The 14799-nt window shown below is 41.1% G+C and overlaps 1 protein-coding gene across 1 annotated transcript in view; it reads right to left on the minus strand.

Annotated features, from left to right (window-relative positions):
* Positions 1-5727, minus strand: part of LOC145970838 (headcase protein-like) — a 164977-nt gene extending 159250 nt beyond the window's left edge. The window contains exon 1 of the mRNA XM_083097843.1: positions 3892-5727. Within this exon, the coding sequence (XP_082953969.1) occupies positions 3892-4658 (767 nt within the window). The 5' untranslated portion in view covers positions 4659-5727. The remainder of the gene's footprint in view (positions 1-3891) is intronic.
* Positions 5728-14799: the final 9072 nt, after the last annotated feature.

Consider the following 14799-nt stretch of genomic DNA (forward strand, 5'->3'; position numbering starts at 1 on the left):
GAAGAGGAAAGTGATAGGTATCGCCTGCAAGAATAAGCCGAAACACGCAGAAGCTTGTTTTATCATACAGTGTACACTTCTGGCTGCAGCTACCGCGTGTCGCATTCAATCGTTAACTCGATAACGTATGCGTTTTGTTGAGCTTTGTTTAACGCTTATTTTATTGTCTTTCTTATTCGTTATAGAAGAATAAAAGAAAGTGTTGTGAATGAAAATGCTGTGAAGATAAACGAAAAAGAAAGCGTAAGTATCTCTTCGATAAGTCGATTTGCAATCTTTATTATTATATTACATATTTATTTATCGTTTTCTATCTATTATTTTTCTGTTAATGTATCTCATCTATTTATAATTAATATCTCTGAGTGCCGTTAAATTAATTAATAAAGTGTATGGGAAAAATAGCTTTACAGCACATATAATAGTTTGATCATATTTAAGAGATCTTAGATATAAGATTCAATTATAAATACTTATAGATACATTTTGTATCTGTCTTTAATAAATTTTTATTAGATTAAATAAAATTGTATATTATTTATTGTGTCCGTTCAATAATGAATGAAATATTATTAATTATAAGTAAAATTAATAAGAAAAGCAAAAAAGAAGAATCCGGAAAAAAGTAATAAAAGAAAGAATAAAAAATACATTTATCGAAGTTGAGATTTAGTATTATAATGTTTTACAATAATACATAATAAAGATTACAATTTAGCACCTACGAATTTTTGGCAAATAATAAAACATGTTATGTAAGTGTTAGTTTAAAATTTTACTATGTTGTACTGTAATTTATTCTATAAAGTCATGATGGTCCACCGATTATACAAAAAATAGTAAAATGTGATATAAAATTGTATTACATATTAATATAAAATTTTCTCCGTGTAATAATAAGGAATTTAAACTGAACATTAATTGAATTCACGAGAATTGTAAAAAATATTTGAGGGGCCACATAGTTTTATATTTAAATATTACAGATTTAATATCTTTGTGAAGCTTGATGCGACAACTCGCTGTAATAAATTCGCATTAAAAAAAAAAAGGCAAATCAGAAATAAATTTGCACTAAAAAAGCAAGAAGATTAGAAACAACTTTTTTACAAAGTCATTATTGATTAACAATTTTGTAAAAAATTAGAAAGAAACGCTTTTCATGCTGTTTTTTTGCATTTTTTTCTGTCATGTTTGCCTACATTATACAAAGTCTTAACAAGATATTGCGCATTCATCGCGAGCGAACTCTTAATCGAGCAAACAGACAGCTGAGGTCAGAAGTCTGGAAAAATTCAACGCGTTCAACGGCGACCGAAGGAGGCCCATGAGGGTTCCCGACCCGTCGAACTGAAGGAACATAAACAGAAATAGGACAGGTTTCCAAGGCTGCCATCTATATATAGGATGCACACCACACGAGGAGCGTGAGCGTACTATGGGTGGAGCGCTGTCGTAATCGTCGTGGTGCTCTCTCGTTGCCCTTCGTCTTCCCGCTCTTTACCGGAGGTCTAGAGCAACCATACACACGGCCGACAATGCACACGTATATCTATACACGCTTGTGTAGCGACGCCCGCTGCCGAGAAGAAAACGGACCAGCGGCGTTCATTCATGTCCTCTTGAAAGCCCGTCTAAAAGTCGCTTTACGACAAGCGGCGATCGACTTCGTTTTCTCTCGCGAGATACTCTCGTTATTTCTTTCGTAGAATATACGATATAAACCGTTGCATTAACGAGAAATTATAATTTGCCAATTTATCTCTTGCAAAATAGAAGCCTACGTTTAATGTGTCTTATCTAAACATTATTCTTATAGATTGTATTTCTGAATTATTGCATTTTTTATTAAAATTTCGACAGATACGCTACTTCTCGTCTTGCAAAAAATTTTCGCATCATAAATTGTAAATTAATATAAAAGTTGTATTGATATGAATATTCTCTCGAAGGCACAAAGTTCCGATTAATTCTGAATATTCTTTAAACTCTGGTTTTTCCGAATTAATTAATTATACGTTCGCAAACTTTTTGTCTGTAATAAAACTTTTTTTTTCGAGAGAAAATTTTTTTCCGTGCGTGTAGTCTTGAAAAACGGAGCTGCGGAGACGCGATCCGCGAGCATATTTCAAAACTTCGATGAGCGCACGAACCGGTTCCTCGCCCCTTTTTACGAAACCAGCGAGCGACGATTAATATTAAAAGTCAGTAGAGCGAATTAACCGGCGATTGGGATCGCTGTCAAACTTGCGCAAAGCTCGGCGTCGCGTGTCTGCCTCTCGAAAACCATCCTCGGTGTCGAATTTCACGTAGCAACGAAAATCGAGAATCGATTTTGCTTCTACGAAAATCCGAACAGCGTTTCGTAATATCTTATTAGCGCACGCATTCATCTTTCTGGCTTCTCGGAAAATCCCCGGTGTCGAATTTCACCCGGCAACGAATCGGACTTGATTTATTTTTTTTTTCTCTTGTTTTTTTCAAGTCGAGTATTACCGTTTCGTCATCTCGCGAGATATCTTGACATATATCTTGCAGAAGATCGAATGCGTGCAACGCATCAAGTGTCAAAACGGCGATACGAAATTTCGGTCGGGACTCTTTAACCTCCCTTTTTCGTCTCTTTAAAGCTTCCGCCTTGTGTCCCGATAGTTTCGAGAATCGAGAGTATATTCCGGAAATTTTTCGCCATCGCTTGGACACCATCTGCCGCGACAAAAATCGCGCGGTACGTTTTTATCTAAATATTTGGATCGTAAAACGCGCGGTAATCGCGACAAACACATAAAGAAAACGGCTGGATTAACTGTCTTTCGGTGAAATGTGGTTGCGTAAGAGAGAACCGAGTAGCAAGTTGAAATCGAATCCAGTTTTGCTGCTTTGTGCTAGAGAGCGGAATATGATTTATTTTTATGTCCACCGTTTAATACGGCTGTCTATTCGTGAATAGGAAATATTCTGAGGTTTTTGAATTTTTCAAAGTTTATAAGAGAGAAAAGTTGTAAAGACAACACTGTGTTCTACAAAAAAAAAAGAAAAAAAACCGCTTAATATTCCGAGGAAAAATATTTTACCTTCGGTTCTTCTTTACATAGCCACGCCCAGTTTTTATGTCACAAACATTGATATATCGTAAAGAATATCTCGCGTGCGTTCCTTGCATTCCAATCTCTCTATATACTTTCGCGTTTTTATGCATTGCGTCGAAAATCCCGAATAGCACCCTTACGATTTTCTCGCGCGTCTGCTTTAAGGTGTCGTCTTTTCCGGAAGGTACACCCACACAAGGACGCGCGACGAAGGTTCCGACGGGAAACCGACTCCCGACACGGTCCTTGTCATTTATCATTCTTATCCGAAGATTCAGCTTCTCTTTTTATACAGATTCCTCTCGAGGATTTGCGCGAAACGAGCCTCGATGCATCCTCTCGTTATCTCGCGATGCAAAATTTTCGTCGAGGAATATTACCCGATCTCTTTATTCGAGATCTTGTCAATAATTTTTATCATCGATTGCAAATTTGAAGAGTCGAAGACTCTTGTATGTTTGATAAAATTTATATACGCATTTTTTTGTTATCGATTAAAATGAAATTCGAGCATCGAAAACCATGGTTTTCGAGAATTTATCAGATTTACATTTTATCGCGCGACAGAATCTCTCTACATGTGTACACGCATAAATATCGCATTGTCCAAACAAAGAAAAAAATATTAGATAATCACGAGCAATTCTCGTATTTCTCTCCTATTACGAAAACATGATAAAGCGATCTCGACGTTGCAAGTGTCATAAATATAAACCGTGCTCCTGAGAAAAAAAGCTTATTTCTCGGTAATTAATTCCGCGATAAATGCCTCGCGGTTAACGCAAACGACAAGAGGACTCACCTCGCGCGATCGCTGAAAAAGTCGACCTTGCTCTTCTTCTTCATGATGGCCTGCGGTTGGTGGAGCGGGCTGACGCTCGGCTCGCTGGTGGCCGGCGGCGAGCTGGAACCGGTGCTGGATGACAGGGAACCGGCCCTGCCGCGGCCCGACTCGATCATCTGAGCCTCGCTGGTGCCGCGCCCGTTGGCGGCGACGACGTGATTGCCGTGATTGGGCGGCCCGGCCGACACGGCCAGGCTCGGGCGGGTGTTCTGCCGGTTGCGTCGCTTCTTCTTCTTGGCCTCGTTCTCCTCGGCGCGGTGGCCGGCCACGTTGCCGAAGCCGGGTGGCAGCCAGTCGAGGTCCTTCTTCAGGTGGCCGCGGCCGCAGCGGCAGCCGCACGCCTTGAACGCGAGATCGTAGCCCTTCTTGGTCCAGAGGTTCTGGTGACGTTGACGCTCGGACCAGCTGCGCGCGCGGCCGCAGCTCTTGAGGTACGTCAGTACCGTTTGCTCCCAGGCGTCGAAGCACTCGCGATGCATAAACTGGCCGACCGGGCAGTTGTCGTTGTTGCAGGTGACCTTGACCGTGTCGTGTAGGGCGTTGAGGCGAATGAGAGTATCGCCGCGCAGGCACTCGCCGGTCGGCGTGCAGCATCGCGTCGTCTGGGTCGGGTTACCCAGCAGATTGTCCATGGGATCGTTGATGCCTCCGCCACCGGCGCCGGCCCCGTTCTCCAGGAGGCCGCCGCCGCCGTGGGCGCCGTTGGCGTGACGCCGCGGTGCCATAGATGCGAGGATTCGCTCGAGGTCGCGTGTCCTTTCCTGCCTGAGTTTCTCGAGCGCCGTGTCTGTCGAACGCCTCGGCGATGCGAGTCCCAAGATCGAAAGATGTCGGCGGTTACCGATGGACGGACACGCTTGGTTGCGAGATGATCGGCTCTCCCCGTCTATCTCTTCATTTTCGGTTACATCTCACGCGACAGAGACACGACCGAGAGAGAGAAACCGGGAGAAGGGCGGAAATCGATCCGACGTCCGACCGATTCGCTCGACTCGACGAAATCAAGGCGCCTCCTATTCTCGGAATCAAGGTCATTCGTTGTTGCGCGTCACGACGAGATCGGTCGGTCGCCCGATAGAACACACCCCTCGAAAACACACTGCTCGGAATATGGCGTGACGTTGCTCTAGTCTCCGTAGACGCGCTGGCGCATCCAAGTCAAGGTCACTGCGTGTTAGGGACACGTCGCGCCACGAAAAGTCGCGAAAAATCCGGCCGCGGAGTCTCGTCGCGATAACTCGGCGATGTTACGTACGGATCCTCGATCACTGTCCTTTTCCGCGTTTCTTCTCTTTCTCTCTCTCTCTCTCTCTCTTCCTCTCGCGAGTATGTACGTATGTACGTTCGTTCGTTCACCGTCAATTTGGCATAACACAGCGCGATGTTGCTCCTGCGCGCACGAGACGACGAATGTGTCTCAGCTGCCGGCTTCTCGAATGTCAGGGTCACCGGCGCCGGTAAGCGTCACCGGCGTGCGACGCAATTTCCGATGCTGGGGGCGCGCGCGCGCGCGTCGCGTTTCACGACGAACCGCCGCGACGATTCGAATAAACGCACTTAACGAGCGACGTGTACGGTCTTACGAGGAAAGGACGCACATACGTTACAACACAACACCTACACTGTCTCTTTCTCTCTCTCTCTCTCTCTTCTTTTCCCGTTCTCCTTTTTCTCTCGTTGCTCTCCCGACGAGACGGACGAGCTCACGACGGAAAAACGCTCGCTCGCACGTAGGGTATACCAGTCACTGAGAGAAGCCGGCGACGACAGCGTGTTGGCTGCCGTGGCGCCGAGCGCGGGCGAGCGCGAAAGTGAGGCCCCATTGGGTGAAAGCGAAAGCACCATGGTGGGGGTCACGGCTAGCGCGCCAATCGATGCGCGCCGTTGTCGCGTCCCTGCTGCTCCGCGGTCGCGACGTCGCTCCGTCTCTCTCGCTCCCGCGTCGCCACTACCCGCTACGCCCGCGTGCCTTCTCTCTCTCGTACGCCGTCTCTTTCCATCCGTCGCGCGACACGATAGTGCCTTGTTGATTCCGTCCCGTTCTCTCCCTCGCCGTCCCTCTCTCTCTCTCTCGTGCGCGCGCGCGCGCGCGCGTGCCTCGCTGCACATACGCGCAACGCGCGCGCTTTACTTTTCGAATCCGGCCAAACAGCGAGTATAATTCGAGATTGGGCGTGTGTGTGCGTGTGCGTGTATGTACGTGTATGTACGTGAATGTACGTGTATGTACGTGAATGTACGTCCCGCGATACGAAGCAGCCCGGGCGAATTTAGCGAGAAATCGTACGAAGGATACGCCAGAATTTGTGTCTCGTATTTGTTTCATACCCGGAATCTTTCTCTTCTTTTTCCCTCTTTCGCTCTCTCTTCCTCGCGCGCGCATCTATTACAGATACGAAGTGATATATCGCGAATTGTATTTTTCTTTCGAAACGAAATAAACGAATTATCGAGTTAGTATATAAGCCATTTTTTCTTCTTACGTTAAGGATGTTATCTTTAATTTACGATCGATTTTCTTGGAATTAAAAAGAAATTATTATCTTGGGTTAATCTCTTCGATACGATCGTCGACTGTAGTCAATAATTATCGAGCATCGATAGTGATAGTTTTGAATTCAAAACAAACTGGATAGCGTTAGCGAGTATCAGAGAGGTTAAGCGTAAACATTTATGATTATTGATGAATATTATTATTGTTGATATCTGTGTTGTACAAGAAGTCTACGTAAATGATGTACTTTTCCATTAATCTCTCAAAAGATATCTCGATACAAAATGAGCTAAATGTGTAAAATTTTCAGTAGTGTCAAGTTTAACTAATATTTATTCGATCGATTTTATACTTTGACTTATGATTACGTTGAAATTAAACTCATCAAATGTTTTCTAACCTTATTCATATCCTCTTAACACTGGTTTATTTTTCTGTCTCGTTATCACACGCATACAACTACGGTGTGAAATTCAATATTGATTTCAATATTTTCAATTTTAGTTACAAAACACAAATTTATTTGTAATTCATCTCTTTTAAGAGATACCTGAAAACTAAAAAATTTCATGCTTTTCAAATAACATGCTGCTCTCTTTGAAACTAATACACACACACACACACACACACACATACACACGAAAAAAAAATACATTACGCTCTCTTTTAATGTGTTAACTAAGATCATAAAATCTCGAGTTACACTTGTTATATTATTCCGTGTTTTTTACGATGCTTCACTATATCATTTTCATTATCAATATGTGATGTAACCGCAGTTTATTTACGTACACACGAACTCGAATCGGGTGTACGTGAATGATTTCACGTTCTTCGCTCCGGTGAATGATTCACAACGAACGCATTAACAGAAGTTACAAGTAGTTTCCATTAAAAAATATCTAACACACCGTTTTTCTCCTTGTTGTACGTCTACGTGCCATTAAGTCCTGCAAAATGTACGTCGTAAATTCGCGAAATGCCATGATCATGGGTATCTATGCTCATAGCACAGAACATTGCAATATTGCCGCAATATTGCTGCAATATTCTGTGCTATATAGGTGAGGACTGGAATTTACTGGGCAATTATACTATACAAAACATGAAATGGTCATATTTAAAAAATCAGCTGATGATTTAAAGAGGAATTAGACGAATCAGCTGCGTTAAAAATTAATAAATCTAATATGTTTCGAGATTCGTGAATTTAACATTACTCAAAATGCTTTTAAAATATGTAATTACTAATTAATTTATGAATTAAAGTAAAGATTTGCTCTATGAATTTAAAATCTTTGTGTGCTGTCAATATGAAATTTTCGTAATATAGTCACAATAAAACAGTTAATCCGATATATTTACGATTTAGGTTTAAATTATATTCTACAGAGCAAATCTTTATTTTATATCATTTTATTTTATATTTTATTTCATAAATTAATTATTAATTTTATATTTTAAAAAACTAAAATTGCATTACGTAATGTTAAATTCATGAATCTCAAAAAATGTATATTTATTAACTTTTGACTAGTTCAGTTCCTTCTTAAATAAAACTATAACAACATCTTTTCTTGGCATGCTTCTTTTTGATATTAAAAATCTCTCTCTCTCTCTCTCTCTCTCTCTCTTTCTCTCTTCCTCTCTCTGTCGAATAAACTTCTCTGTAAAGTTATCAAATAATTTTTAATATATTTTTCCTCCTATTTTCGCTGAATTTATTTTAAATTATAATTATTAATGATCCAAACATTTTATTACAAATTTCATCCTACCAACTTTGATGAGATTTGGATGGAATGCGCGGATGGATTTTCGACAGTTATGTTACATTCACGATTGTAATGAAGATATTTATGCACGGGAAATTTCAGCTCATATCCAAGTTCTGAGACTCATCAAGACTCATGTTTATCCGAATAAAATCTTTTCCACAAGAATTTTGATTTATGTTAATTGCATATTACAGAATTTGTATAAGACATCAGCATGATGAGCCAGACTAAATCTCTCAATGCAAATTTTACCTTATGTTATACTACCATAAACTCGTCTCTTGGATATTATTTTCAATGTCATCGGCTTTAAATTTCGAAAATCCAATGAGAATTTTTCGTTGATACTTTTATTCGATAGAGTTATATAACTATGATAATAATTAGGCATAAATATAAAAGTATATCATGTGTTTGTTGATAAAATATACTTAAAAGTTATATCTAGTATTTGTCAAGAAATTCATATCTATAAATACGCTATTAAAGCAATTTATCGAGGATAAATCGAAGAAATGTTTTTTCCATCATTCCTCGATTCACTCCCGCAGTTGTGTGTTATCACAAGTGTCAGCGAAAGAGCACAAACAACGTTCTGATTTAACATGTAAATGTTACGAATTATCAAACGTTGGACTTATCTATAAAAGAGGAGAATATCATCAACACTCAAAGATTTTTTTAATGATTATATATTGTGCTGAATAAAATATTTATAATCGCAAAGTGCATGCGTCAACGATTTTTCTTTCTGGTAGCTGATATTTTATCAAATTTGCCGATATATTTCTACTTTAATAAGATACATGTCAGATATCAATCTTTTGCGAATTCTGCTCGATTTTACTAAGTTATTTTTTTAAAAAGAAGCTATAATATGTATATCTTAATAACAAGGATGCAACTGAAGAGAGATTGATACTTATAAGAAATATTTATATTTTGAAAAAAATTACTTTTACAGATTAATTATTTTTTTTTGTTTTATTACATTTAATATACTATATTATGTTTTACTTAATAGCCAGGTAATATATAATAAGATTCGCAAAAACAAATAATTTGCATATAATTGTTAATTTTATACACATTATTATAGTCACCATGAATTTTATAAACTCATAGGAACACACACTTTTAAAATACTTTACATACTTACTTTATTTTCTTGTGGCTTCTCAATTACAAATTAAACTTTTATATTCTCATCTATATTTATTTTATATGTATAACATCATAGATTATATAAAGTTCAAACGCTAAATATCTCTAGCATTCCCACATAATTCAGTCATATGGAATAAATCGTATAAAGAGTCAATTCTGTTTATTCGAGTATAACCTCGTATGTTTTGGACCGAAACTATGCATCGGACCGGCTTCACAACGGCAAAGCGAAACGAGATACGTATTAGATTACGTTGCATAATTTTATCGGTGATCGTAAAGCTGTAAGGAAACTTGATACCGCCCAATTCGCACGCGACATAAACTGCGGATGTTGATAAAAATAGCACGTAAAAATTTTCGATACTAAAATCATATGGAATTTTATGCTACCCTGATCCAAGAGTGCGATTGTATTTTAGATCAATTTGTCGGAATCGTCATTGTCACCATTTTGTTCAGCGACCAATAATGGTTAAAAATTCTTTGATTAAGATTATTAGCTAAATTATTATTACATCTAAAATTATATAATTAAATTATTTATTTAAAATTATTTTCTGTTTAACAGAGAGATTTGTGTAAATAATGTGATAAATTTTATCACGATGGATCTAAACGAGACCGAATCTTGCGTTTGACAAATCTATTCGATACATTTTTCGCGGAAATTTTTTCTTCAAGGGCGTAGACAAACAATCAAATTCGTGAATCGGCGGATGAATACATCGAGAATATTCCGTTCACGCGTGAACTTTCCTGCAATAAATAGGGTATGATGATAAATAACAAAAGCCCAGAGTGAACTATATATCACACTCGAGCACATTGTACGTGACGTCAGAGAGACGAATTTGATTCGCCGGCGTGGTGGAGATTCGCCATTTGTATCGGCTCGTGTAAATATTGTACAAGAGCTGAGTGAATCCCGCCGCGGCGGAAATCCACAGGTCAGTTGGTTCCCGAATTTCGCCGGTCGATGGTTAGACGCGAGGGAACCGACCGTTGCCGCTGCCTACGGGGTACCCGAGAAAGGATAATCCAGCGTTCTCTCGAGAGGGCTCCCCGTGAAAAAGCTGTTTTGATCGGTTCGGGTTTCTAGGACGGTGACCGTGAATGAGGCTTTAAGCCGGTACATACGACGCTATACTCGATGGGGAAGAGCGGAACCGGAGGGGGAGGTTGCAGGCAGACGAGTTTACGTATATATAAAGACGAGTTTGGATATATAAAGAACCAGATGTCACACTGAAAAGAACACGCGTATACCCCGTCCTATTCGCGCATTAAGAGGTACCCGGGGCGCGCTATTAAAAATCCGCCCTTCTTCGAGGGTGAGTCGGAAGAAGTAGGACGGTAGGAAAATCGTGACAATTTCGCATCGGAAGGAAAATTTCTTCGGCTTTCTCCTTTTTCCTATTCGCGACGATAAAGCAGCATTTGCGTCATGACGTTTGTGCATCGATGGCAAAAATACTTTGCATTTAAATTTGAATATTCTATCGCGGTTGCAAACCCGAGCGATAAAATTGTAATACTTGAACCTCACTCTTTTCACCGCCGACGAAAGTCGTTGGTCATAGGCGACGCATAGATAGGAAGACGTGTAGATAATACATGCTAAATGTCACGCCAGTCGTAAGCGCGTATCTTCAACTACTCGCGGTAGCGAAAGTCGCGAGTCATATGCGCGTGCACTTGCTAATCCTTGCAAATTTTCGCCACCGCTACGAAATCGGACGAATACTATGAGAGATGAAAAAAGCAAGGAGCAAAACGAATAACGCGTAGCTCTCCTATTATCGAATCCACAGCATTGCATTAGCATCCATTCTCGTCGGAAACGCAATAAAGCGCGTAATCCAAGTCGTCATTGTTACGCTAGCCGTGCTGCGCACATTCATTTTTCACCCTCTTCCCCCCGTCCCCCTCCTCGGGCGTACCACGCACGTCCTCGGTGAGGACGCGGAGGGTTTCCCTGGGAGCCTCGCTTGCAGCTACGCGATGGAACGAACGGCGTTGGTCGGGGGGTAGCTGGCTCAGGGTGGAGAGGATTAGAAAAGCAACGAGGGGAGAGTGGCGCCCAGTTAGAGGTTGGAGTTTGAAGGTTAGGGGCACCGGGTTGATCGGGTTGGGGTGCCGTAGAGAGAGAAAGAGAAAAGGAGAGAGCGGGGGTGTAGGTCTAGGTCCCAGGGGCGGCATTGCTCCTGGTGGGCGTGCACTTTCGGTTTCACTTTCGGCTGCGCATGCTCGCTGCACTCGCAGACTACCAGGGGTCTCTTCCCCCTCGGCTGCTTAGGCATCGGCAGCAGGGGTTGCGGACGCGTCCCCTCTTCTCCCCCCCCTCGCGAAGCTTCTACCCCGCGTAAAGCCCACCACCACTACCCCCGTTTCCACTGCCGGCACCAGCGGCCTCGCCACCATCGTCATCCCCCCGTCGACCGTCACCATCGCCACCGTTACCGGGCCACCATCGTGTTCTACCCCATGCCCGACGTGTCCCGGCTACATCGGGATTGGAAGTTACAGGGCGCGTCGTCACTCGTCGGAGAACGCGACTCTCTCCTTCTCGGATTCCAACCCTAAAACCATCCACGCGTTTCCACGCGAACGTTCTACTTTCCGCGTTTGACGTGAACGGGCCCCTTGAAAGCCGCTCGCCGAGCTGTCCCGCCCTCCCACGGTTCAATTCATTCTACGATCGATACCGCTATCTACCTAAATAAGGCGTCATAATCATCCTCGCGCTTTAACTGCGATGCGTCATGATGTATCGAGTGGCCCACTGACAATGAATCTTTAAACATGCCACGATAATGAAATATTTCTCCAAAATAATTAAAACAGTTTGTATCTACTAATCCTCTCGGCCATTTTTAAAAAACTGACTTGTGAAATAATCTACGTATTTTGGTAAAAAAAAAGAAAAACACCTGTATGAAATAGAATGAATTGCATCACACAAGCAATTCTGCAACAATAAAACACGATTTTCCATTCAGATTTATTAGTTTCAATATTGACTTCTGACATTTGCAATGACTGCAACACGAAATTAACGAATAGACGACGATAATGGATTACGCAAAGTACAATGTTGCTATTTCCTTCGAACAAGAAAAACGACTTAGCCAATGTATTTTTATACTTCAACCATTCTTTTCCAAAGCACGTTCCAAGTTACACTCGATGTTTGTCATATAAAGAAAAATCATCGAGCAAACCGCGAAAGAATCTACTTCCGCAAAACAATCGGAGAGTTAAGTAAAACTTTATAAAATTGGCGAAAATTTATATAATTACTTGTTGTTGTGCAAAGTTTTAATTTATTCATATCGTCGTGTTGCAGTGATAAGATTCTATAAAAAATATATTTTGACAACTACAATGTATAATTTATATTTATGTAATGTCATATCTAATCTACATCACTATATTTGGACAATCATTATATTCAATTATTATATTTAATATTATTATCTTTTAAAAGAAGAAAATTATTTGCTTATAGAGATAAGTCATTAGTATAAAAATTATATCTCTAATATCTAAACGATTCTTATATATACGCATGCTTTATAAGTAAATTAAAAATATCACAAAGTATGAAAATACTTTGAGATATAAGTGAAAAGCGAGAAACAATATTATTCTCTTATCTTAATCAAGATTAATTAAAGTACGTAAGTCTTTTAATCGGAGAGATAGAAATACATGCAAGAGATAGAAATCATAATGTTTATTATAGATATATCATCGCGCTTTGTACATCGATTATCTGTCAATTGAAAGGTTTATAAGTAACGTCACGATGCAAAAATAGAATTTTCTTACGCGTCGATATGAAACCGAGTGCGTCGACTTGTTCGCGGTAAAGTTGGTTTATGGCCGTCGCTGGCTGGCAGAGCTATTCATAGCATACCGACATGCAATTGCATAAAGCCAGTGGATACGTTGACCCTAAGTGTTACGTAACTCGCGTCTAGTGCCAGCTATCAGCGAAACGATAACGCCGCGGCTCCGATAGTCGGTCTACCGCTGTATATCTATGAGAACGTTTGCGCAGATCGTCGTATTATTCGCAATCACACCCCTTCCCTCCGTGTCTTATCTCCCAACTACGTCCATCGACTTTCGAAATAGACATTTGGCTTACGTGGAAGTTAATACCGCGAATAGACCCCGCGTTCCATAGACTCGATGTATCGCGCTAGACCTGGGAAAACGATGCAGTTTGCGGAGAACTAACGACATCAACGATACCGAGTCTTGCAAAGAAGAATTGTTTCAGTCTCTCTCTCTAATTTATTACAAATTTAAGGATTATAAACAGAAACGATAAATGTGTGCATGACGCCTGATGCTGAATTTGGATTAGGATATTAGGTTTATTACCTTTTTGATATCTCTGTTATATGGCTTTTATAATCTAGTGATGTAATCGTTTAATCAATTAATGTTTCCAAATATAAGTGACGTCAATCGATATGATCGCGATATGGAGCATAAGATTATTTTTATGGATAATTTATTCGCGGAACAGAAAACAAATTTTGCAAATTACGTTATCCTCTTTAACATCTCTCTCCTGCACTATTCTTGAAAAATGATTCGTGATAAATAGTGGCACAATTTCTTCGCTAAAAAAATTACATATTAAATTGCAAGAGGAAAGCTTTCGCCATTTATTCCTGTTTACGTCAATATTGATCCAGCAGAGAGACTGCTAGTTGGACGATGAATCCAAAGTTCGTATCAATGCATCGCGAGCGGCATATTCGTGATAATTTCTCGCGCATGCCATCATGATTCCTAGGTACGGTAACGAGTAAACGCTATCGCGGCTTCAAGCTGCGGGATAATCTGGTTTGCGCTTGATAGCGCGTTCCGCGAAGTTAGACGGATGATGCTTGGCGTGCGGGCGCACGTCGACGAGCGTGTTCGCCACGAGCCGAGTTTCTAACAAAGCCTTCGCCGTCGACTCGACGCCTTCGGCATTCTCGTCGACGAGCGAAACTGGGTTACCGCGCCAGCGGTTCCTAGCTCTGCGAAGTAAACCGAGATCGCGCGACCGGTCGTCGCGACAAAGATGCCGCGCCGAGGAATTCATTGTATCTATCGTTGCCGTGCAACATTTGGAAGCTGCACGGAATAAGAGATACGTCTCCAATCTCGAGTCTTTTGTGTCGCGATCTGTCAGTCGCGTTCTTTCTTTCAATTCACGCGCCAAAAAACTGCCGAGGGTAACGATCAACGTGGGCACTTCAATAGGCTAAATCCTTGAACTGATCTGACGTAAGGATTATCGGCTGTGACAATTTCGCCGAGTACAATGCTTGTCAGTCATGTCGGGGATTGTCCTCGTCGTAAAATGGTAGCAAGTGCGAAAACATTCACCGGTCGTCATTTTCAAATAATTCACGCTGC

Source organism: Camponotus vicinus, unplaced genomic scaffold (assembly GCF_025532165.1).
Source record: "Camponotus vicinus isolate PSW18456_S1 unplaced genomic scaffold, iyCamVici1.0 SCAF_4, whole genome shotgun sequence".
NCBI lineage: Eukaryota > Metazoa > Arthropoda > Insecta > Hymenoptera > Formicidae > Camponotus > Camponotus vicinus.